Source organism: Malus sylvestris, chromosome 9, assembly GCF_916048215.2.
Source record: "Malus sylvestris chromosome 9, drMalSylv7.2, whole genome shotgun sequence".
Classification (NCBI taxonomy): domain Eukaryota; kingdom Viridiplantae; phylum Streptophyta; class Magnoliopsida; order Rosales; family Rosaceae; genus Malus; species Malus sylvestris.
Window position 1 is genome coordinate 35,077,316 of NC_062268.1, and position 22,600 is coordinate 35,099,915.

The 22,600-nt window shown below is 37.0% G+C and overlaps 2 protein-coding genes across 5 annotated transcripts; one reads left to right on the plus strand and one right to left on the minus strand.

Annotated features, from left to right (window-relative positions):
* Positions 1 to 318: 318 nt before the first annotated feature.
* Positions 319 to 5,684, minus strand: LOC126583161 (protein ABC transporter 1, mitochondrial). Of its 2 annotated transcripts, XM_050247466.1 has the most exons (8): positions 5,032 to 5,682; positions 4,699 to 4,924; positions 4,436 to 4,588; positions 3,962 to 4,120; positions 3,495 to 3,654; positions 2,561 to 2,670; positions 1,536 to 1,652; positions 319 to 1,404 (listed from the first exon to the last, which is right to left on the minus strand). In XM_050247466.1, the coding sequence occupies exons 1-8, from the start codon at positions 5,571 to 5,573 to the stop codon at positions 1,012 to 1,014; spliced, it is 1,860 nt and encodes a 619-aa protein (XP_050103423.1). In that variant the 5' UTR covers positions 5,574 to 5,682; the 3' UTR covers positions 319 to 1,011. The 2 variants fall into 2 exon arrangements, with proteins under 2 accessions (XP_050103423.1, XP_050103424.1); XM_050247467.1 differs by lacking the exon at positions 4,436 to 4,588 and having other exon boundaries at positions 5,032 to 5,684.
* Positions 5,685 to 14,654: 8,970 nt separating this feature from the next.
* LOC126634174 (uncharacterized protein C24B11.05) lies at positions 14,655 to 17,425 on the plus strand. Of its 3 annotated transcripts, none has more exons than XM_050304666.1 (8): positions 14,655 to 14,811; positions 15,200 to 15,280; positions 15,447 to 15,512; positions 15,810 to 15,907; positions 16,105 to 16,230; positions 16,389 to 16,718; positions 16,844 to 16,909; positions 17,068 to 17,425. In XM_050304666.1, the coding sequence occupies exons 2-8, from the start codon at positions 15,226 to 15,228 to the stop codon at positions 17,221 to 17,223; spliced, it is 897 nt and encodes a 298-aa protein (XP_050160623.1). In that variant the 5' UTR covers positions 14,655 to 14,811; positions 15,200 to 15,225; the 3' UTR covers positions 17,224 to 17,425. The 3 variants fall into 3 exon arrangements, with proteins under 3 accessions (XP_050160623.1, XP_050160624.1, XP_050160625.1); XM_050304667.1 differs by having other exon boundaries at positions 15,212 to 15,280; XM_050304668.1 differs by lacking the exon at positions 14,655 to 14,811 and having other exon boundaries at positions 15,212 to 15,280; positions 16,861 to 16,909.
* The last annotated feature ends 5,175 nt before the right edge of the window (positions 17,426 to 22,600 follow it).

Sequence of the window (22,600 nt, forward strand, 5' to 3'; positions counted from 1 at the left end):
AGGGATGTGAGAAACCAGAGAGAGAAAAGCATGATAGATTGAGAGAGAAGAGGTTCCTGACTTTTTTTTTTATATATAAAATTATTATTTTTATTATTTTATAATAAAAAATAATAATATTGACTAGGCTATTTTTTATTAGGGGTGACGATGCTTTAGCCTATTACTATTCACTAGGGTCTATTACTGTTCACTTGAGTAGATAAATGCGCTGGGTGCTGGCGCAAAGTATTTAGGAGTGGACTTGCTCTAAGGAAAGTACTTGTAGGCAGTAGTCAGTAGCAGTGGAGTGGACTCCTCCCTCCTTATGAATCAGAATCACTGTTAAAGCATGTTTTTATATCTAAATTCTAATAGGTTGAATGAATATACAAACAAATTATCTCTCTCAAGGGCAAAACTAGCGCGTCCGCCATGAGTTATCAATCTACCCCAAAGTTTGAACACTTCATCCTCCCCCAGTTATTACATGTTTAAATTGAGTAAATTGTAGTTAATGGTCTCTTAATTTTAATTCAATTGAAGCAATAGTCTTTCAATTAAAAATTCATTATCGTTGGTCCCTCAACTTATCAAAACATGCCGCTATGGTCTTTCAACTAAAAATTCATTACCATTGATCCCTCAACTTTAATTTAACTGAAAAAATGATCCCTCAACTTTAACCTAATTGGAACAATGGTTCTTCAACTTTAACTCGATTGTAGCAATAATTATTCCAACATAACCCATTTTGACAAAATTCTGACAAAGTTGATGAAAATAACCACAACTACACATTTTTATGAATTGAGGGACCCTAATTGTAACAATGATCATTCCAACATAACTTATTTTGACAAAAAATTTACGAAATTGACGAAAATGATCATAGCTATACATTTTGATGAGTTGAGGGACAAATGGTAATGAATTTTTAGTTGAGAGACCATGACTTCAATTTGATTAAAATTAAGGAACCATTGCTACAATTTACTTGTTAAAATTTAATCAAAATAATTTATGAGCCCTTTAAAAACCCATCCCACTTGACAACGTCTCCCCTCCTTGGCCAAACTGATAATGCTCATATACTTCGAGTAAGAGCTCCCTGCACGGCACAACCGCCCCAAGCTTGATGCAAGCCAAAAAGGCACCCGAAAGCTTGCGGTGAAGGCTGTACGCCTCGTCAGGTGGTGGAGTCACCCTGTGTCTCAGCATCGTTGCCCCAAGGTTTGAAACACTCTGAGTGATGTTTGATGCACGGAAGTCATACCCACCAGGCTTCGCAAATGGCAATCCCACAACAAACCCGGCTTGAACATGCGTTTCTAACATTATTTCTGACTCCGTTCCTGAGACGAATCCAAGTCTCCTAGACATTTCTAGGACTGTATCTCTATCACCATTTGCACAGGCAAGAACCTGATCAGTCACATATGCAATGCAAAGTCCTCAGCAACTTGCAGCTCAGTCTAAAACGTTTTAAATAACAAACAAACAACTAATACTCAACCACAAAACTCAGTAAAATATAGAGAGTAAGGAGATTTCACCATTCTTAGATAATCATCAACAAAACTCTTTGGGTAATCCCTAGCTGCTCCAAAGTCGATCAGATTGATTGATTTCTTAGCCTCATCGTACAAGAAATTACTCCAATTAGGATCAGTCTGTATTCCATAAGGCACAATTAAAGCAAGTTGAGCTGCAAGCCTAAAACTAGGAAGAATGCATGACTTACAAAATCTCAGAATGTTAATTCCTATACGCATAGCGTAGAAAAAAATATAAGACAGAAACCATACAATAAAGTTCACATGATGAATAACGCTGGATCAGTTGTCCAGCAAAATGGATATCACTGAATTTTGATATGTTAAATGAACTAAATATCTTTCATACATAGGAACTGGACTAGACCATAGGTCTTGCTTAACTTAGCTACCTTAAATCTGCAGCTGGAGATTAAAACTCAGCATATGTGCTAGCTTCTAAACTGGGGCCCATCACCAAACCCCACAATCTTTAGGGGCAAGAAAGCACTAGCAAGTGCTGCATAAGGACTTCAACCCAAGACCACATAGGGCAAACCTAAGTGCCTCAACCACTCCCATTGAGCCTCCGTTGGTTCCTTTACTTATTTCTTTTCCAATGGAAGCACTCATAAATCATTGCCAGCCTATTCTTTCTTCTAAAGCTCGTCTTTCTTAAAATTTCTGTCATCTTCAGCCCACCATAATCATAGGGACACTTACTTTGTGTTGTGCACTTGTGCTACATCAACTTTACATCAAACTACTGGCTATTGCCGCTAAAAAATATTGTTACGCTGTGTCCCTTACAAATAAACTTGGTGGGATTGCTAGTAGGAGACATACTTTAAGTTGACTAATAAAATGAAAAAAAACCTCGATGGATGGAAAAATACTAAGACATCAACTTCATTGTTGAGAGTAAGTTATTCTTAAGGTTGTGCAAAGTGAATGCTTATAAAAATAACGTAAGAAAAGCAAAGCAAAGATTAAAATAAAACGCTACGTATGCTTGCATTGGTGAAGAGATATAACACAGAACATGCCTGCATGAAACGAAAAACAAATAACTCCTTCAAAGTGAGCTCTAGCAACTTTCTGCCAACACAGTTGCGAGTCTCCTGGTTTAAGAGTGCCACTTTGTCAATAGGTATTCCTGCAGCAAGAGAAAGCAATATCATGTTCAAAGATGTATCAAGTTATCAACACAAATTCTCTATTGATGATACAACCAATGCTACAATGAAAGCTCCATTTTAATGATAACAATAGGAAAAACCTAGAAAAGACAGCTAAGTTAAGTGATATATACGACAGAAAAAAATATCATTAGAGCTGGTTAATTATTTTTAATCATTACCATTTTATGCGTGCTTCAAATTGCAGCAATGCAACTTTCAACGTATAAAATTCTGAATCTGTGTAACTTAAGATTGAAGGGAAATCTCTAACCAAAAACAAAAGGGTCCAAGGAAATGTTGCAACTCATTTCCAGAAGTTATAAGCAGTCCGTAATTACAGTCATTTATGATAGAAGATGACTTGTGCATATGGAGCATGAAAAGAATATGACATCATCCAATTAGTAGCTTGCTTTTCAATATCATCCCTTGATTCATAAGCTTAATTAGTTTCACACACAATTTTGATATAAATTCCGATTGCTGTACTAGTAGAAAATAAAAGGTGGTCTCTCGACCAGTATTTGTGTGCCCACAACATGTTGTACAGTTCAATATTACAAAACAAATCTTGAAATATACACTGCTTCTTCAAGTAAGTGTGTTTGAAGATTAACTAATCAGCTTTGGATTTTGTCCATGAGAAAGTCCCGAAACAAAGCAAAACATGTTGGGAATCAGTTCTTTAAATTCTCATCATCGAGAAATCACCCCAAGCAACAACATAAATTTTTCAGGGTAAAAATCACTATATCATAGTTTAAACAATGTAATAGCATAATTGGCATAGTTTACTTGCCGGAAACAAGCTCAGTAGTTAAGACTCTTTTGCTCGATATATCATCCACTACCAATGGAACATAAAATCCTTGTGCATTGGATAGCAAGTCACGAAACCTTTTTTGACTTTGTGCCTCCAACACATAGTCGCATTCACGGGATAATTCTTCTTTTGCCACCTAAAAAGGATTCCAAGGAAGAATATAAGCATGCATTTTGAAAATTTTAAGATATCTCATCATCTTCTGAGTTTGAAATCATCCTCCACAATTCCATGTCATCCCGATACATTCCACATGGAATCAAGTTCTGAAGTCATGAGCATAAGGGAATGATCAATGAGGATTAGATACACATCCACACTAAAGAAAGAGTAGTATAATGGCCAAATTTGTAAGTGAAGCAATTAGTAAAATTAGGCTCACTCCTAATATACAATGTAAGTCATGCAGATGCAATAACCAAAGGCATACAAAATAAAAATACCTTCATAGCTCTTTCAAGATAAAGTCCCTTGGGGATTAGATTTGTATAATCTAGAAGAAGTTTGACGTTGTCAATGTCACTTTCAATGCTATCAGCAACACCAGGGTACTGAATTTTCATTGCAACATCCATACCATCCTTTGTGACAGCTCGATGAACCTAAAAATGCTATAGATGGTAAGACAAACTGTCTGAACAAAGTAAAATACATGACAAATTTTATTACAGAAATCTATCAAGAGATGCAGAAGTTCATGTTGGATTATGATCGTGCTCTTAGGCACAAAGTTGGCATTACAAGTACACTGATTGCCAGCATGCAGAGTCTTTAGAGTATGTGGTTAATTTTCTAATACACGGCAATTTGGATGCCCCAGAGGTTGTACATATACAGTGGGTAGGTGTGAGTGAGTGAGTGTCTGTAACAGGTAACAAGTAACAAGAAACAAGCAGTATTGTATCTGTTACTGTCACCTGGCCTATACTTGCAGATGCCAAAGGTTCATAATCAAAACTAAAAAGCTTAGATTGCCAGTCAGGTCCTAGTTCAGCATCCAAAACTTGATTAAGCTGTTTCCTGGGCATGACGTCTGCACCTTGACGGACAATATCGAGAGCTGCCAAGATCTAGAAGAAAATGAATATAAAAGACATTAAGAAACTGAAAACATGCAATGCAATGTGCTGTAATGCATATGAATTTTATTTAAAAAAGAAAGAGAGAAGTAGAATGTTACGGGAGCAGGGACGAGGGATTCGTCCTGTATACTGAGCATCTGTCCCAATTTGAGGGCAGCTCCACGCATTCTACAGAGTGCGAGAGCCAAACGTTCTGCATTTTGGGGGGACAAAAATGGAGAAAGAGGAGATTGCTTGTCTGATGAGGTTGGTGTACCATAAACGAGCCTCTTAGTAGACTCCTGAATGGTTCCCCACGCGAGCCCAGCTCCGAGACCAGCAAACCTTTTTAGATTATCAATCACAATCACAAATCACATACATTTTCATGATATCATTCATATGGAAAAGCAATCATTCATAAGGAAACTAAAAAAGAGAAGAGTAGAAACCCGAGTGCTCTGGAGAAGGGGGTGGAAGGAACTCGTCTCTCTCTGGGCTTCCGCCTCTGCAATGGCTGAGGTTGTGGCTCTTGTTCCACCAAATTCTCCTTCTTGGCGGAATCAAGGACCTCCACTGTGGTGGATTGATGTTCTTCTTGTTGTTGCACTGGTTGCTGCAACTGTTGTTGATTGTGTTCTTCTTGTTCATGCTCCGCCGCAGGAGCAGACGAAGGAGGAGGAGGTGCTGGTGCTGCTTCAACTTCAACTTGTTCATGTGTGAAGTATACGACGGAATCTTGGCCTCTGGTATTCGTATTGGAATTGGAGTCATTAGTACCAATGGGGTGGTTGTTGGTGAATTGGGAGAGGGTGCCTTTGGTGAGGCCGGAGAGGTCGGTGGCGGACACAATGGCTTTCTTGATTAGGGCTTCCAAATCGCCATTTTTGGCGCTCTGCAAAGTGGGAGATCGATTCGCCAACTCCTTGGCGATTAGAGACACCCCTTTCACCACTCTCCCTACGTCCTTCCCCCACTTTCCCCATGATACCATTGCTCTCTTCTTTTTTTCTCTCTGATTGTTTCTAATTCAATTCGATTCTACACACAAAATAATAAAATGTATATTTGATTTGCTGCTCAAAGTTCAAACCTCGAAGCCGCCTCCAATTTAAAGCCTCAACCACCAATTGTGCAATTTCTGACCAAAAGAAATATTAACCGCCAGATATTAATAGAGTTGTGATATTCTTACATCCCTTTTTACTTCTTTCATATTTTTTTGGTTTTCAGCTGTCAGATTAGATGAATTGAAGAAGATCAACGGATAAAAATTAATAAGGTATGTAAGATGTAAAAAAATGTGTGTGGATAACACACCCCATATTAATATTAAGGTCCCCTGAGAGTCTGAGACTGAGTCGTGTGTTCTTCCTACCCGTAGACTCCACTTTTTTACTTTTTAACCCACCCCAAACGGCCCAAAATAACTTCAATTTTGGACCACTAAGCCCATAGTTTTTTTCTAAGGCCCAACTAAACAATTCTGTATTGGGTTTAGCAACCCCAAATGTGTTCTGCTGTAGTTTGAGTTCCTTTAGAGTAAGTTCACTTCAAAAGACTTTGTGTCAGCATCCAGTGCATTTATTTACTTAAATAAACAGTAATAGATCACAGTGAACAGTAATAGGCCAAAGCATCTCCACCCCTAAAAATACGCTGGCATCCAGCCCATCTAATATTATATTATTTTATTCAAAACAATTAATATTTTATCATTTAATTTATTTTTTCTTTTTTCTTCCTTTCTCTCTCCGGTCCTTTCTTTTTCTCTCTCTCTCTTTCTATTTTTTTCTCCCTCTCTTTTCCAGCTCACTCCCGTGAGCTTTCCTTCTTCTTCCTCTTCAAAATCTTCAACAAATCAAACACAAAATATTATTTTTGTAATCCCTGGAGCTCAAGGAACCCAACCATGGCCTTGCATGCGGCATCGGTGCATGGTGGGAGGTCCTACTATTGAAGCCGAGAGCTTGACCTCTCCTTAGATCTCTCTCCCCTTGTTCGCTTTTGCGGGTCCAAGGGTTTCGGTGCTGCTAGATCTCTCTCAGCGATTCGAATCCCTTTCCGGGTTTGAACGCTCTGTCTCTGTCTCTCCCTCTCCGCGGTGGACTCACACTTCACGGCTGCATCACATCCGTATATCCCGCAGATTCCATGACCCCGAATAAAATATAAAAAAAGTGTCTGACGCCACGCTGGCGTCCGCATGGCATCAGATGACCTGGTCCCCAGGTCTGTCAATTTTGGGCTGGCCTAGAGACCAGCTTAGGCTGGGTGCCAGTCAATCCCGTGGGCTGGAGTGAATTGGCTATGTGCCAGGCCAGTTTTTTGACTGGGTGCTGGGCTATTCCACCTCTGGTGGACTTGCTCTTAGTGGTGACTTAATTCTTCAATATTTCCTTATTCATTTTATATATTACTAGCCTTCATACAAGCGCATCCATTTTTGAATCACGGCATGCTACACACAACTTACACATTTTAAATATATTTATATGCATGAATTGCTTCAATATTTTTTTTTATGACAAAAAGAAAGTCAACTATTTGGACTAAATGAATAATATTAGATCTTGCTAGAAGAAATTCCTCATAAACTAATCAAAGCAACTGAATCCACATAATAAAATCGGTCTTTTAATTTTCATCTACATTCTATTGAATTTACATTAAAAATAGAGAAAATAATATTTAATAGGCAACTGATTGAATCACATTATTGCTTCCCCATTGTGAGACTAAACCCACCCCTCTCCCCTTAGTGTAGATAATATCATTTATTAAAAAAAAAGATCATTTGACAATTAATTGAATCACATTATTATGGGAATGCGAAAGACCTTTTTTATAACTGGCAGTACGCCTCTTAAGTATTTAAAAATAGAGAAAATAATATTTAATAATGATAAATTAGGTTCTCATCTCTCATTTCTCCTTCTCATTAATTGAAACCTTATTCCTTTTTCATTTTTTGATCAAGGTCCCTTGACTTTTCTTCATGTTATTAACACACTTGGACCTAAATCGAGGCATGATGGCCATCATGTGAGGGTGACATAGCCATGTCCGCTGTACGGAAGTGAAGGTGATAAGATAATGTGGGTAAATAAAAATCAAACTAACTTACACTAGACTAGTATATAAGTACGAGTGGAACTGTAGATGCACATAATCAGAGCGTAGATATCAAAGTGCAGTCCAACATGCTAAATACTAATTATACAGGGTATGAAAGAAAACCCTACATTGATGGATGTCTGTCAGAACCGATGTAGAGTCCTCATGAGCCACCAACATGAACTTCTAACTAGAACCAGGAGGGGTGCAAAACAGAAAACATGAGTGGGCAAAAACAAAGCTTTTTAAAATCATTTATCTTTCCAAAAACAATAACCTTTCACTGTAAAATCTGTATAATTTCCCAGAAAATAATAATACATATGTATATAGAAATTATGCTCGAGAGTAGTGAAAACCAAGTATATGCCATGTCAAGTATTCCAACAATGAAATAAGTAAGCCAGGTGAAATAAATCAATATAAAGTGATATGTCAGCCGGAGTCACCTAAAGTGACCTGTACGGCTGAACCTATAGCTCATCTACCAAATCCTACACACGAGTCGGAACCACCTAATGTGGTCTGTACGACAGGCTAGGTGTAATTAAATACACTCAAGTGCTATGATCATGTGAAGGTTGTGCGATGAATCGCAAGTCACCTACGAGTCGGAATCACCTAATGTGGTCTATACGACAGGTTGACACCTGCCTTGGATCCAAGGTGAGCATACGGTGTGGGAAGTGAATGATCACGTGAAGGCTAGGCCTTGGCCTTGGGCGGAGCACTAACACCAGGGTGCAGGATAATGAGCACTAAATGCCTTTAAACAATACCATACACACTGCAATCACTACCATCAATATATACTCACTTGAAGCTTACATGGGCGTCCACAACGTCATGCTATAATATGCATAGCTATAGTAATGCACATACTAAAATGTATTGCAATCGACATGGCATTTAAGATTGTAAATCCATTTAAAACAATTTTTGGGAAAATGTAAAACATATATATATATATATATATATATATAACAAAAGCCCACTCACTGGTATGTAGCAGGGTCGTAACCCCCAAGTCTCACCTGGCTAAGCTCATCCTCCGGGAACGTCTCGCCTATATGTGAAACCACTAATTTAACGTTAATTTAAGCACACAATCAAAACCGTATAATAACTTCTCATACATTGCTCAATTGGGGTGTTTGAATATACCATCGTGGCCTACTCAACACCACAAGCATCCATATTTTTAGAATAATTTTTCGATGACCCACACACCCTCATGCGCTGGCCACGTGCAGGCACGTTGGATGGAAACTTTAACGCCGTTAGAGAATATTCCGTTAAATATACCTGATGCCGTTAGTATATTCCGTCAAAGTTGATGGAATATTCTCATTTCTTCTCCGGTGGGTCGCCGGTCGCCGTTGCGTCGCCGGTTTCTGGAAAAATTTAAAATTTCAATATCTCACTCAGTTTTCAACCAAATTCCACGAATTTTATATCAATTTGAAGCCCTAAACAAGAAGAACATGTTCTTACCTCTTAAAGGTCCTAAAACCGATGGAAAACAGTCAGAAAGTAGCTCGACACAACATGCCAAACTAGAAGCTTGATAAACCCAAATGTTCCGACGTTGTAACCACTCCAAAATTAGCCTAGGATCCTAATAGAATTTCTTAGGACCCTTTTTGAGCCTTAAAATCCCGTGAAATATCCACGATCACGTCGGAGTAACAGGGTGTCTCGCTGGAGCTCACGAATTCCAGGGTTCTCGAGGTCTTTGCGTCAAACAAATGGTATAAATGGGATCATGAGCTTACGAGGAACACGATGGAAGTCCTTAAAGGTTCGATCTGTGGTGTTTAGGTGATGTTTATGAGTTGGAGATCACAGTTATAAGGACGGGAAGGAAATTTAGAGAAGAGAGAGGAAAGATGAAGGTTACATGTGTGTGTGTGTGTGTGTTTTGTCACAGGTTGGCCAGCAATAAACAAAATCATAAGCCCTAATTGGGCTATGGAAATTAGGGCATAACAATTGGGTCCAATTGAATATAAAACCAATCCAATTTTGATTGGGTTATGGATTGTAGGAATTAAGGCGATTAGTGGCATATGATGACAACCCAAATTATCTTTATCTATTTGTAACATTTTCGTTACAAATCCGATGCGACCCTAATTCGCGTCAATTCTCTAGTGATGTTGAGCACAATTTAATTACGTCGGCGAAAAATAATTTAAGATTATCTACGTACATCCACTTCACAAGGCCAACGAGGGTAAAATAGTCATTTCCATGTATTCAAGGATAAAATATATAATTATTCGGGACGGGTCATCACATCATTATTTGAATATTAAATTTAATTACAAGTCATTAAATTAGTACTAGGTTGATTAAACCTTATTCCTTTTTTATTTTTTCTCTTCGCTTAGAAGTGAGAGGTCTTAGTTCGAATCTCATAGATGGCGACTTCGATACCAAATTAGGCTGCCCATTGTGTGGCTTAGCTGAACTTCTGCTCCCCCTAACGTAAAATATCGATGTACTAAAAAAAATATTAATCATTTTCAAATATAATCTTTTTAGTATTTTTTTCTTCATATATTTCTATTTATAATTTGTACCCTTTTTTTAATTTATACCAATATTCTTTTTAGTTTTAATTTGTACCCATAATTTTGAATTTTAATATGTACCCATATTTTCAATTTAATTTGTACCCATAGTTTTGAATTTTAATATGTACCCAAAATTTTTAATTTAATTTATACCAATATTTTTTTTTATGAACGTACCCATGCTAATTATATGTGTTTATTTTATGTTTTAAAATATGTCAAAAGTTATTTCTTGCACTATATTAATAATTACATGAATACATTTTTTTTTGCTAGAACTATGAGAAAAATGATTTACTCTATTATTGATTTTTTAAGTAATTGTTATATTTGTAACAATATTATTTGAATTTGTTTAAATTTTATAATTTGTGGGATATTAAATGCATAAATGTATGAGTTAAATCCCTTAAATGATGCTAGGGACATTGATTAAACTATTTAAACAAATAAGGTTTCATTCTAACAACTAGGTTGATTAAGGACCGAAACCAAAATGACCTATTTAATAAACAAATGATTGAATTACATTATTGTGTGCGTGTGAAAGACATTTTTTACTACCAACGGTACACACCTCTTAAGATGTTTTGAACATGTTTTGAACATGTTTAAAAATAAAGAAAATAATGTTTAATAAACAACTGATTGAATCACATTATTGCTAGTCCATTGTGAGGCTAAGCTCACCCCATCTCCCTTAGTGTAGATAATATCGTTTGTTAAAAAAAAAAAATTTGACAACTAATTGAATCACATTGTTATGCGTGTGCAAATGACCTTTATTATAATCGGCACTACGCGCTTCTTAAGATGTTTTAAACGTGTTTAAAAATAGAGAAAATAATATTTAATAAACAATTGATTGAATAACATTATTATTAGCCCATTGTGAGGTACTAACAAAAAAAAACTAAAAAAAAGACACTGTACAAAAAATTTAATTATTAAAGAAATACTGTTTATATGACAAAAATACCCCTGCATTATTTGATGCATTATTTTGGGTTACTTTTGAACTTTTTTGTTTGGGGGGCATTTTTATCCCCTTATTTTTGGTGAAGCCGTGGCCCCACAATGAAGTTGCTTGTCACAGCCCGTCCCGAAATATTTAGTTTCGACGGTGTGAAAGGATTATTTTGCCCTTGGATGTTTTGTGTGATTGTGTGGTTTAAGTTGAAAGTGAACTAATACCTTAAGTCCCTATTATTTGGAACTAATTAGGACTTAAAGTTGTTATGGTTTTGTGGTTGTTGGAAGTCAAAAACTTTGGACCACACACACACCCCAACTCTCTCTCTTCCAGTGTACTCTCTCTCTCTCCTCCCTCTGGATTTTCTTCTGTTTCTGTCAACTTTGTACGGACGAACTCCAAGCCTTCCATTTCAGGCACGGATTGAGGTTTTAAAGGTAACATTCAAACTCCTTGCATGCCTAAGAGTTGATTTATACCTTTATTTGGCCTCAAAACCTTCGAAACCTAGTTTCTCACGAACTCCGATTTAGGTACTGTTCATGCACTAATTATTGTGAGGTTTTTAGGAGTTTTTAAGGGCATATGAAGCTTTGAATCATCCTCATGAAGCTTGGAGAAGAAAAATGAAGTGATTTGGACATCAGAAAGTTGAGTTTCGACGAGTTGTAGGTTTAGCTGGATTATTGAGGGATTTTTCGACAAGTTCCGTGGGTTTTAAGGCTTTTGAAAGGTATGGTTGTATTCTACTAGTGTTAAGCTTTAAATTGGTTAAGTTTCATGCAATTTGGTTGAGAAATGGACGAGAAATGAAAGTTTTAAAGTTTTCTAGTTTCCGGCGACGGCGACGGTCGCCTAAGTACGAAGGTAAAGGATGACGGAATATTCCATCAACTTTGACGGAATATTCCTAATGGCATTTGTTAGTTTTAACGGTTTCCGTTACTTTTTAATGGTATATTCCTAACGGGGTTAAGGGATTCCATTAGGGTTCCTGCACGTGGCCGCGTGTGTTGCCGTACACTTGTCTGCGCGTGGCGGCACTGGGGACGTCGAAATGTTTTTCTAAAAATATGGGGATGTTCGTGAGGTTGTGTAAATCACGTTGGTATATTCAAGCATCCCATTTGAGCATTGTATGAGAAGTTATTAGGTAGTATTGGTTATGTGCTTTAAATAACGTTTTTATAGTTGTTTCGCATATAGGGGAGACTTATCCCAAGGACGACCGCAGTCAAGGGAGACTCGGGGGCTACGACCCTTCGTCATACCAATGAGTGGGGTTTTGGTTTTAAGTATATATGTATATGCTTGATATTTTCCTAGAAAATGCATTTGAATGAGTTATGACTTAAATTGCCATGCCAAATGTTTTAGAGTTAGATTATGCATATGATGTTGCATATATATATATATATATATATATATATATATATATATATATATATATATATATATATAATTGTGGTGCTGAGGACGCTCAGGTAAATCCCAGGTGAGTTCATGAATTGTGCATGTGAATAACGGTTGTGATTAATTGAGAAACATTGAGCTTATAAACCTGCACCCCGGTGTTAGTGATTTAGCAAGAGATATGACACATGCTTGTTTATAATGTCACCTCCCGCTCCATATGCTCACATTGGATCCAATTTAGGTGCACAATCTTGTCGTACAGACCATTATAGGTGGTTCCGACTCGTAGGTGACTAGCGATTTATTGCACAGCTATTATGAGAGCTTAGTATTGAGCATAACTATATTACACCCAGTCTTGTCATACAGACCTTTACTATGGTTCATACTCGTGTGCAACGTAGTGCCGTATAGGTCACTTGCAGTGACTCCGGCTAGATTGATTAATGAGCCATGACTTCAGCCATATAGACTTCTATAAGGGTTTCGGCTAATATGTTATTTTTCATGAATTTATTTTCACTTGAGCTACTTATTCTGCTTTATATTTTGGCATGACATACTTATGAATATGGTTGTGTTAAGCATGATTTGAATACACACACACACACACACATATGTTTATATTCTATTTCTAGGAAAATTATACATGTTTTACAGCGAGGGGTTAGGGCATTTTGATGATTAAATGGTTAAGAAAAGCTTTGTTTTTGCCCCTCACATTTTCTGTTTTGCGCCCCTCCAGGTTTTAGGTAGACTTGCTGTTGGTGGTGTTCGAGGATCTCGACGGTTCTGACAGAATATAATATTTGTAGGATATTTTCCGGTACTGTATAACTAGTACTTGTCCTACTGGACTGCACCTCGACTTTCTATGCTCTGATTAGGTGTATTTACACTTGTATCTCATTCCTAGTACTTCCTGCTTATTAGTGCACATTAGTAGCTTTCGGTTTTTATTTATTCATATATTTCTTATCCTTATTGCTTCCGCACTATGCACATGGCTACGTCACCCTCACCTGACGGCCAACATGCCTCGATCTCGGTCGGGGTGTGTCATTGCTAGATTTATATATAAAGATTCACATACGGTATTTTGTATCCAACTCTGTAATTTTTTTTTAACAACCAATAGGGAAGAAAAATTCATTCAGGTATAAATTATAATACAAATTTGTTGACACGCTTTTTGATAGAGATGGATGGTATCATTATTCGTGGGATAATTCACTTGTACTAGCTAGCCTAGTTTGGTTGCAAAATGCTGAGACAGCAGTCATTACTCATATGCATAAGTTGTAGAATAATGCAAAGTGATGTAATCGTCTAAAATAAATAATGTGAATTATTCATGTAGGCATTTGCATTATGCGTTTATTCCATTTAGCCACCATGTTAGAGAGTAAGGAATGGTCTCCTCATCTTCACAACCCCACTCCCACTCCACTTACAGGGTGTCGGTGTCAAACAGAGCATGAATTCTCCCACATATCTTAATTTGATTCTTAAATTCCTCACCAATTTTGCCCCCAAAAAAAATCCTCATCAGTATCTACACACACACACACATCCATACAGAACATATCCACACATGTATATATATGATCTCTTATTAATTTTTAGCAGGATTTCACTTTTATGTTATAGATTATTCTCACGCGGATGAGTAGTGTCGAAAAAGATATAAGAGATAAATCAAGTAGTTAGAGAAGCATATATGCATGCATATTAGTGGCTCATACATACACACACATATATATATATATATATATATATATAGAGAGAGAGAGAACATTTTATTTCTGCATATAATAAGATTCAAAACCCATATGGAATATGCCTCCATATGGCACGTTTTGTTAGAGATATATGGATCGAAGGTGACAGCTGCCTTGAAGCAAAGAACAAGCATATATGGTTTACGGTCCACACTCCACAGAGAATATAATATATTTCCTGAATAATATATATGCTCCATATCACCATCAGTATTCAACTGTGTACCGCGACGAGCATGCACATTCTTCAAGAATTTATGTCTATATATATGCACAGTACGTGGCCGTAACCAATAACCATCGATATACCAGAGTTATCTGTTCGTCATTCTTGATCTGCTACGTACTATATATATTAACTTCAAGGTAATAACATTATCTTAAATTTCTATTATATATGTTGCATGATTCACTGTCTCATACTCCATCTCCATGTACAGATAATTGAATTTTATATATTATAATCTTTCGGCGTTTTAATTTACTGATCATACATGGACTGGCATATTAATACATCATGCTTTCATCATATATATACTCTTTTGGTCCTTTGTTTTGCGAGTGTTGTTTCCACTTTCAAATGAAATTGCCATGCATTCATGTATGTTCATCATTAACGAACGTAAGAACTAAGAAGGATTAGATAGATGGCCAGGATTAATTCCAAACAGGAAATAGCTCTTATGATTTCTTATTGCAAACTTAAATTATTTCAAATTAATCGTTAGCTCTTACTAATTTGTGGAACCGGCAGCTTGTTCTGCAGGTATATTCTTGAAGATGGATGCGGCCATTGGGAGGTCCGGTGGAGCCAAATATGACTGCTTGGTTTTTGGTATGATACAAATCATTCAATGGAAAACGTTAATTTGTTAAGATTTCTGGATTAGTTGTCAATGTTAATTCAACTCTTTCTTACTGCAAACCCTTTTGATTAATTAAGTGATTAATGTATTTGTGTTAAGATTTCTGGATTTGACTATTAAATGTACATTCTGCAGATTTGGATGATACTCTTTATCCCCTGAGCTATGGTCTCAACTTGGCATGTCGCAAGAATATTGAAGGTACGTATATATATATATATATATATATATATGAATCAGATATATCGATAATGTATTTACATATTATAAGTTATATTCAAAATGGGGGCAAGTGCCTTCGCCCATGAGCGGTAGGTCTCGGGTTCGAGACTTGGGAGCAGCCTCTCCATAAATGGGGGTAAGGTTAGCCGACATTCATCTCTCCCAGACCCTGCGTAAAGCGGGAGCCTTGTGCACTGGGTACGACCTTTTATAAGTTATAGTCAAAACTACATTAAACAGTATTAACTGATGATCGAGGTTGAGCAATTACTGCAGAGTTCATGCTGCAGCAATTGCAAATAGAAGAAGGTGAGGTGCCAAGGATGTGCCTGGACCTATACCGGGAATATGGGACAACCATGGCTGGTCTAAAGGTAAAATTTACAGATCACTAGCGAACTGTCCTTGCAGTTGCATTCCCCTTTAGGTTGGTGGAGTCGAGATTTTCTATCAATCTCACTTCAAATCATAGTTATATATGTATACCTTGAATTTTGATATATAGTCCCACTTAATCTCTCTCTCTCTTTCTCTCTCTCTCTCTCTCTCTCTATACTACATATTCATCCAGGCTCTTGGGTACGAATTTGACAATGATGAGTTTCATGCCTATGTCCACGGTAGACTGCCCTATGATGTATTGACGCACGATCTGGTGTTAAGGAACCTTCTGTTATCAATGCCCCAGAGAAAAATAGTACGTCAACTAATTAATTAAATTTGTTAAAACTTGTTTAGATGACCTGCAATTCATCCTGCACATATCTATGACATAGTTACATATAGTGGTCAAGTCGGTCTCTTTGTTTATGTAAACTAATTCATTAAGATGCTTCATTGTGTTGGTGGTTTCAGATCTTTACTAACTCAGACAGGGCACATGCAGCTCAAGTTCTCAACAGGTTGGGCTTGGAAGATTGTTTTGAAGGCATCATATGCTTTGAAACTCTTAATCCTCCTCATAATCTTTATGATGAAACAGAAGTACTTGATTGCATGAGCAGTACTCCTACTGCAGCAGATGACCTCCGTACGGTCCTCCCAAAACAGGCACTGGAGGCTAAAGCCACTGACTTGACCGTTACTAGTCTAATTGGTCCCCCCAAGTCACCAATCCTTTGCAAACCCTCCGTGAAAGCAACTGAAGCTGCTATTCGTATTGCAAATGTTGATCCAAAGAAAACAGTAAGATCGGTCATTCAATGCTTTCTTAGCTAGACATGGAACATCGCGCTTTAATTTTCATTTTATTTAGCTTCAAACAGAGATGAAGCTGTATAATGGAGATTCTTTTCCCCTTCTGTTCTCAGATTTTCTTTGATGACAGTGCTCGAAACATAGCAAGTGGGAAGGCAGCAGGACTTCATACAGTCATTGTAAGAACTATCTACATGCAACTAGGAAAAAAAATAGATCAATTGAAGCATTCAAGGATGGAAACTTCAAGCATATCACAAATAAATTAAACAAGAACTCAACTAATTGAAGTTCAATGAAGTTTTCTGATACAATTAAGTGGAAAAACTTATGGCAGGTGGGGAGCTCAGTACTAGTGCCCGGTGCAGATCATGCGTTGAGTAGTATCCACAACATTAAAGAAGCATTGCCTGAGATATGGGAAGGGGAAGAAGGCCAACAACTCGAACAATTTATGCAGTCAAATACCGTTGAAACAGTAGTCCTAGCATAGGTCTTCTACCGTGCCACAATTTCCACCACCTTGTAATGCAAATTTCATCTAATCAAGGCTGGCGGTAATTTGGTGAAATAAATGGAATTAAGGATCTTTATGAATCCGGCCTATTATTACACTTGTAAAACGATAGAGTTTAAAGAATAATTTGTGTAACTGACTCCTGGTTCTTGTATAAAACAGACTCTGTTTTGCGCAACAGGACATATGGGACACCTCCATTCTAGCTTATGTATTGGCATTTGAACTTTTCTCGGCAGCAATGAAACGTAGATGCATGATTGGTAAACTATATTCCAAAAAATAATTAATATACATAATTAAGAACAACTCTGGAGTGGACACACCGGCAAGCTGCGTTCCACAGTTGTACTTTATGTCATGAAAAAGCAACTCTCCACGGTTTACGGTTTTGCATGGTAAACGAGGGACATCTGACCTGCTTGTTTCTTGGGATTCATATTTCCTCAGAACATCAGTTCCTTCAATTACTGTTGGAATTTATTAGATTTATTTAGGAAATTAATTAGAGATTTGATTTGATTTTATAGTAGGGTATTTTTGGCATTTACGCATTAAGGTTTCTTAGGTTTATTGCTCTATAAATAGAGCTTGTAATTTAGTTTGAGAAATAAGTTAGTCACAATGTAGCCTCTTAGGGTTTTGTAGCCGTTTTGGCATTCTCAGTTTGTTTAATAATATTCTTATTATTTTGTAGTTTTGTTCATTGTGCACTCTGATGTTCAACTTGGTATTAGAGCGGGTTCGATCCTTAGGGTTCAATCCGTTCTTGTTGGTCGGTTTAGATTTGTTAGTTGGTATTGATTGTTTGCAAGGAAAAAGTCGATCTGACCGATCCACCACACCACTGCTATTTAGTTGTTTAAGAAGGTGTGATGTTGCACTTGTTCGCCCATAAGAAGAGAGAAAAAAGAAGGAAAAAGAAAAAAAATTGTTTGGAGTTTTTTAGGCCCCCACACGGGCAAATAAAAAATATGTTTTTTGTTTGTTTGTTTGCTCAGGTTTGTTGGGAAGCTCGCAATTGGCATCGACATTGGTATTGGCATTGGTATTGACATCGGCATTGGTATTGGCATTGGCATCGGCATTGGTATTGGCATTGGCATTGGAATTTGGAGTCTTGCATCCACATCTACTTTGGCAAACCCATGTCGTGTTCCACCATGAGTTTGACGGGGGGTATTGGAATTTACTAGGTTTATTTAGGAAATTAATTAGAGATTTGATTTGATTTTGTAGTGGGTATTTTTGGCATTTACGCATTAGGGTTTCGTAGGTTTATTGCTCTATAAATAGAGCTTGTAATTTAGTTTGAGAAATAAGTTAGTCACAATGTTGCATCTTAGGGTTTTATAGCCGTTTCGGCATTCTTAGTTTGTTTAATAATATTCTTATTATTTTGTAATTTTGTTCGTTGCGCACTCTGATAATCAACTATTACAAGTCCGAATCCGAAACTCACATGGTGATTCTCCTAACTGTTGATTGATTATTCAATAGAAGATCAGAGAATCATAACTCAAAAGAAGAATTAAGATAATGTGTTGATAGTACCAGTGTTACCAGAGGCAGAGAGGAATTATCGAGGTGGAAAAGTTAACGAAAAAGAATATGAATCCAAGCTCAATCATTTTCTTCTTATTTGCTTGCTTTCTACTTTTAAGTTCTGTTCCTTCAAGTTTTTGTTGATTTAAGTCTTAATTGTGGATATATTTAGAATTCTATTTTAGGTAGGATTAGGATTTGTAATCTTTAGAATTTGGTTTTTGTATCTTGTAAAATAAGGCATATGTGCCTATATATATTATAAACTCTAGAGGATGAATGAAGTAACAAAGTATTTTTAATGATTTTCTTCTTGCCATCAAGAGATTGGTTTCGATCCTAATTACAAATAGTAAACTGCACAATCGCTGTGTTTTTCGCACTTGTGCCGTGGGTGTACATCGCTGTTGTATAGAATTGCAGCGTGTGGGAAGAGGGTTGGTTTTGTTTTGCCGTGTGAAAGTTTGTATTCTTTTATGTACTTTTGTCCGTGTATCAGTGTGTGTTCCCTATGCAATTGCTATTGTACCCTAATAATAAACATACAAGGAAAGTACACGGGCACGTATTCCAATTGCTACTTGCTGGTGTAGTGTGTCAAACAGTTGTTTTGTTGTGTACCGTTCTGCGAATGAGGATCTTCTCTGAATTGTGAGGATTTAAGAGATCTTTTAATCATATTAATTCTTCGAAAATTATGCAATCATTTTTTATCAAGTACTATTTTTGTTCAATTTTGAATAAAAATTTAAAATAATTTATGACCGCATAATGTACGATGAATGAATACGACTAAAGGATCCCCTGAATCCTCACAAAGAGGATCCGAAGAGGATCCTCATTCCCGTTCTACTGTGTGTACACTGTGCCCAGTGGCTGTGCAGCAGCGGGTTGGTGATGTGCGTGGTTTATCTGCCGCCTGGAATTGCAATGATGTGCTGGTGGTGCAGTGTGTTGTTGTGCTGTGTGGATTGGCTGCAATTGTTGTTGTGCCGTTTATTGCTGTCTATAATTACTTTCCGTGCAATCGGTTGACTTTGTAGCAATTATTGTTTTGTCCTTTACCATGCCTTGTTATTTGTCAGGATAGTGCTGGGTAGGAGTATTCTACTGCAAGTAGGTGCGGTCGTGTGTGTTATTATAATGGCGATTAAGGGTTGAATTTTAGATTCTGATGCAACGGACCATATGACTTACGATAAAACTTAGTTTCAATCTAAACCCATCCTCATAGAAAGTGTGTGGCAACTACTAATAGTACTTATTATCTGTACCACAAGTTACTGAATAATTGGATTATGTTGTATTAATGTATCCTTTATTTTACTGGCTTCAGGATATTCAGATAAAGGAGATCATTGAGTATTATGTGGATGACGTGGTTCCTGGCATATCTAATTTGGTTCGTGCTTCGCGTAATAGTAATCTAGAGAAGGTATTGTCGTTGCATCAACATTTGTGGCATGCATCTTGTAAAGTCGAGTCTTAAGTGTTTGACTTTCCTTGTCAAATATTGTAAATGAACCATTATACATGCTCAATCTAGCTTTAGGATATACTCTGATTATGGGTTGTTGTTGCTGGAGGAAATGTTCATGAAGTGGCACATTTCACCTCAAAAGGTATGTTCATGCATGTGCATTTCATATCTATATTTGTGTTGCATTCTGTCTAGTTTGATTGTCTAGTCAGTTTTGGATGCTGACTTTCAGCTGTCTAGGCACATAGATTAAGACAGCCCACATGGGCTGACTAACGCCTTTCTGTTGGTAGTCAGTTTCTGGCCATTGATCTGCCTAGATCTCTTTTGTAGCCGACAAGTGTCATTGGGACAAATTGGCTGATGGAAAATTGGATTTCCTTGGGTATATTTGCTTCTAGGGTTGCATATTATTTTTTGGGGTTTAGAACTTCGTTTTAAAGAGAGAGAGAGGGAATTGCCTTAAAGGCTTTGAGCTTGCATTTTCTCCATAAATGAAACCTTAACTACCAAATCTTCCTCATGCATTAAACACCAAATCATTGTCTATTAAGGTTGCATTGTTTTAAGGTTTTGCATTAAAGTCTTGGTCTGGTTTTAAACTTTAAATTTGGTTTTAGACCAAGCTTTTGGATTCAAGTTAGATTCTTCCTTCAATTGTTTGACTGGAGAATCTGACTGGTCATTAAAATCTAGATTTCATGTGCATATCATAAAATCATATCACATCATTGATTATGTTGATCTCGGTGCCACAAGGTGATGAGCTCAGGAAGAGCTGCCACTTCGTGAAGTTTGAAGGAGTCCATCTTATGTAAGACGAAGTTGCACAAAGGTAAAGCTACTCCATAGATAGGGATCTAGGAATTAAGCTTGTGTGATCTTTATATGAACCTTTGTTTACACTAGTGGATTGGATTCAGTGGAGAGTCCTCGATTTTTTTACCTAGGGGTGTGTTTTTCCGGCCAAAAATATATTGTGTTCAAGTTCTTGTTATTGTGTCACACATCTCACTAGATATACATGATACATATATCTGTTGAACATTTAAATGGTATGTGTCCTACCCACTTGACACATTAATAACTTGCAATGAATTGCAGCCTTGCTGACTAGGATAGTTTGTGAGAACAGAAATTGGTAATTGAATCTGTTTGTACCATACTTGACGAATCCCGAAACTACTGAGCACCAGTCAACGTTATACTGTCAAGGACCCAGAAGAGTTTCCCTCTAACCAGGAGGCTAATCACAGCGCGACATGTGTCGACATTAGAAGCCAATCATAGTGCGACACGTGTTAACATTAGAAGCCAATCACAACACAACACGTGTCAATGTCAGAATGAAACTAGAAACTCTCTTCTATAAATAGAGATCATTCTCTCACAATATTTCCTAATGTCATTTGTACTAAATCATTCACTAGTATTCACAAAAGGAAAGCTTGAACCTATGTACTTGTGTAAACCCTTCACAATTAATGAGAACTCCTCTACTCCGTAGACGTAGCCAATCTGGGTGAACCACGTACATCTTGTGTTTGCTTCCCTGTCCCTATCCATTTACATATTTATCCACACTAGTGACCAAAGCAATCTAGCGAAGGTCACAAACTTAACGCTTTCTGTTGTACCAAAGTCCTCACTGATTTTGTGCATCAACAGAATCTTTGATTTATTGACTAACATATCTATCTTAGTTGACTAGCGGGCTTGACTAGTCAGTCCAGTGGATTCTAATTTTTATTTACAAGATATTTCACCTGGTACCAATTTCACATATTTTGGTTATGTAAAACATATGTTACCATATATGTTCAGTGGTATTTAAGACTCAGAATTGAAGTGTGAAGTATGTATTTTAGCCAAAAGTCATCGTGCTTCATTCCCTTCAAGTATGAATATAAGGTATTTTCCTTTTGTGCAAGTACACTTTGATGTGTGGGACCTTCCCGTGTTAGTTATAGTTCGAGAATTAAGTGGTTTGTTACTTTCGTGAATGATTGCACCTCTATAACGTGGTTGTATGTGTTGAAAAATAAAAGTGAGGTTTGTCATGTGTTTTGTCTGTTTCATCGATGGTTAAAACTCAATATTTCTTTGATATTAAAGTTTTACGTTCATACATTAGATATTAATTAATTCATTTTAATTTCATACATTCATAAAAAATTTGTTAAGTAAACCGTTAAATGATAACGTGACAAGTGCTGGTACTGTGGAGCCAAAAATAATGAAGAGGCGATACGTGGATTTTTGGGTAAAAATGACAAAACTACCCTCGAGGCACACCAGAATTCCTACGCGCGAACAGTGGACAATCAT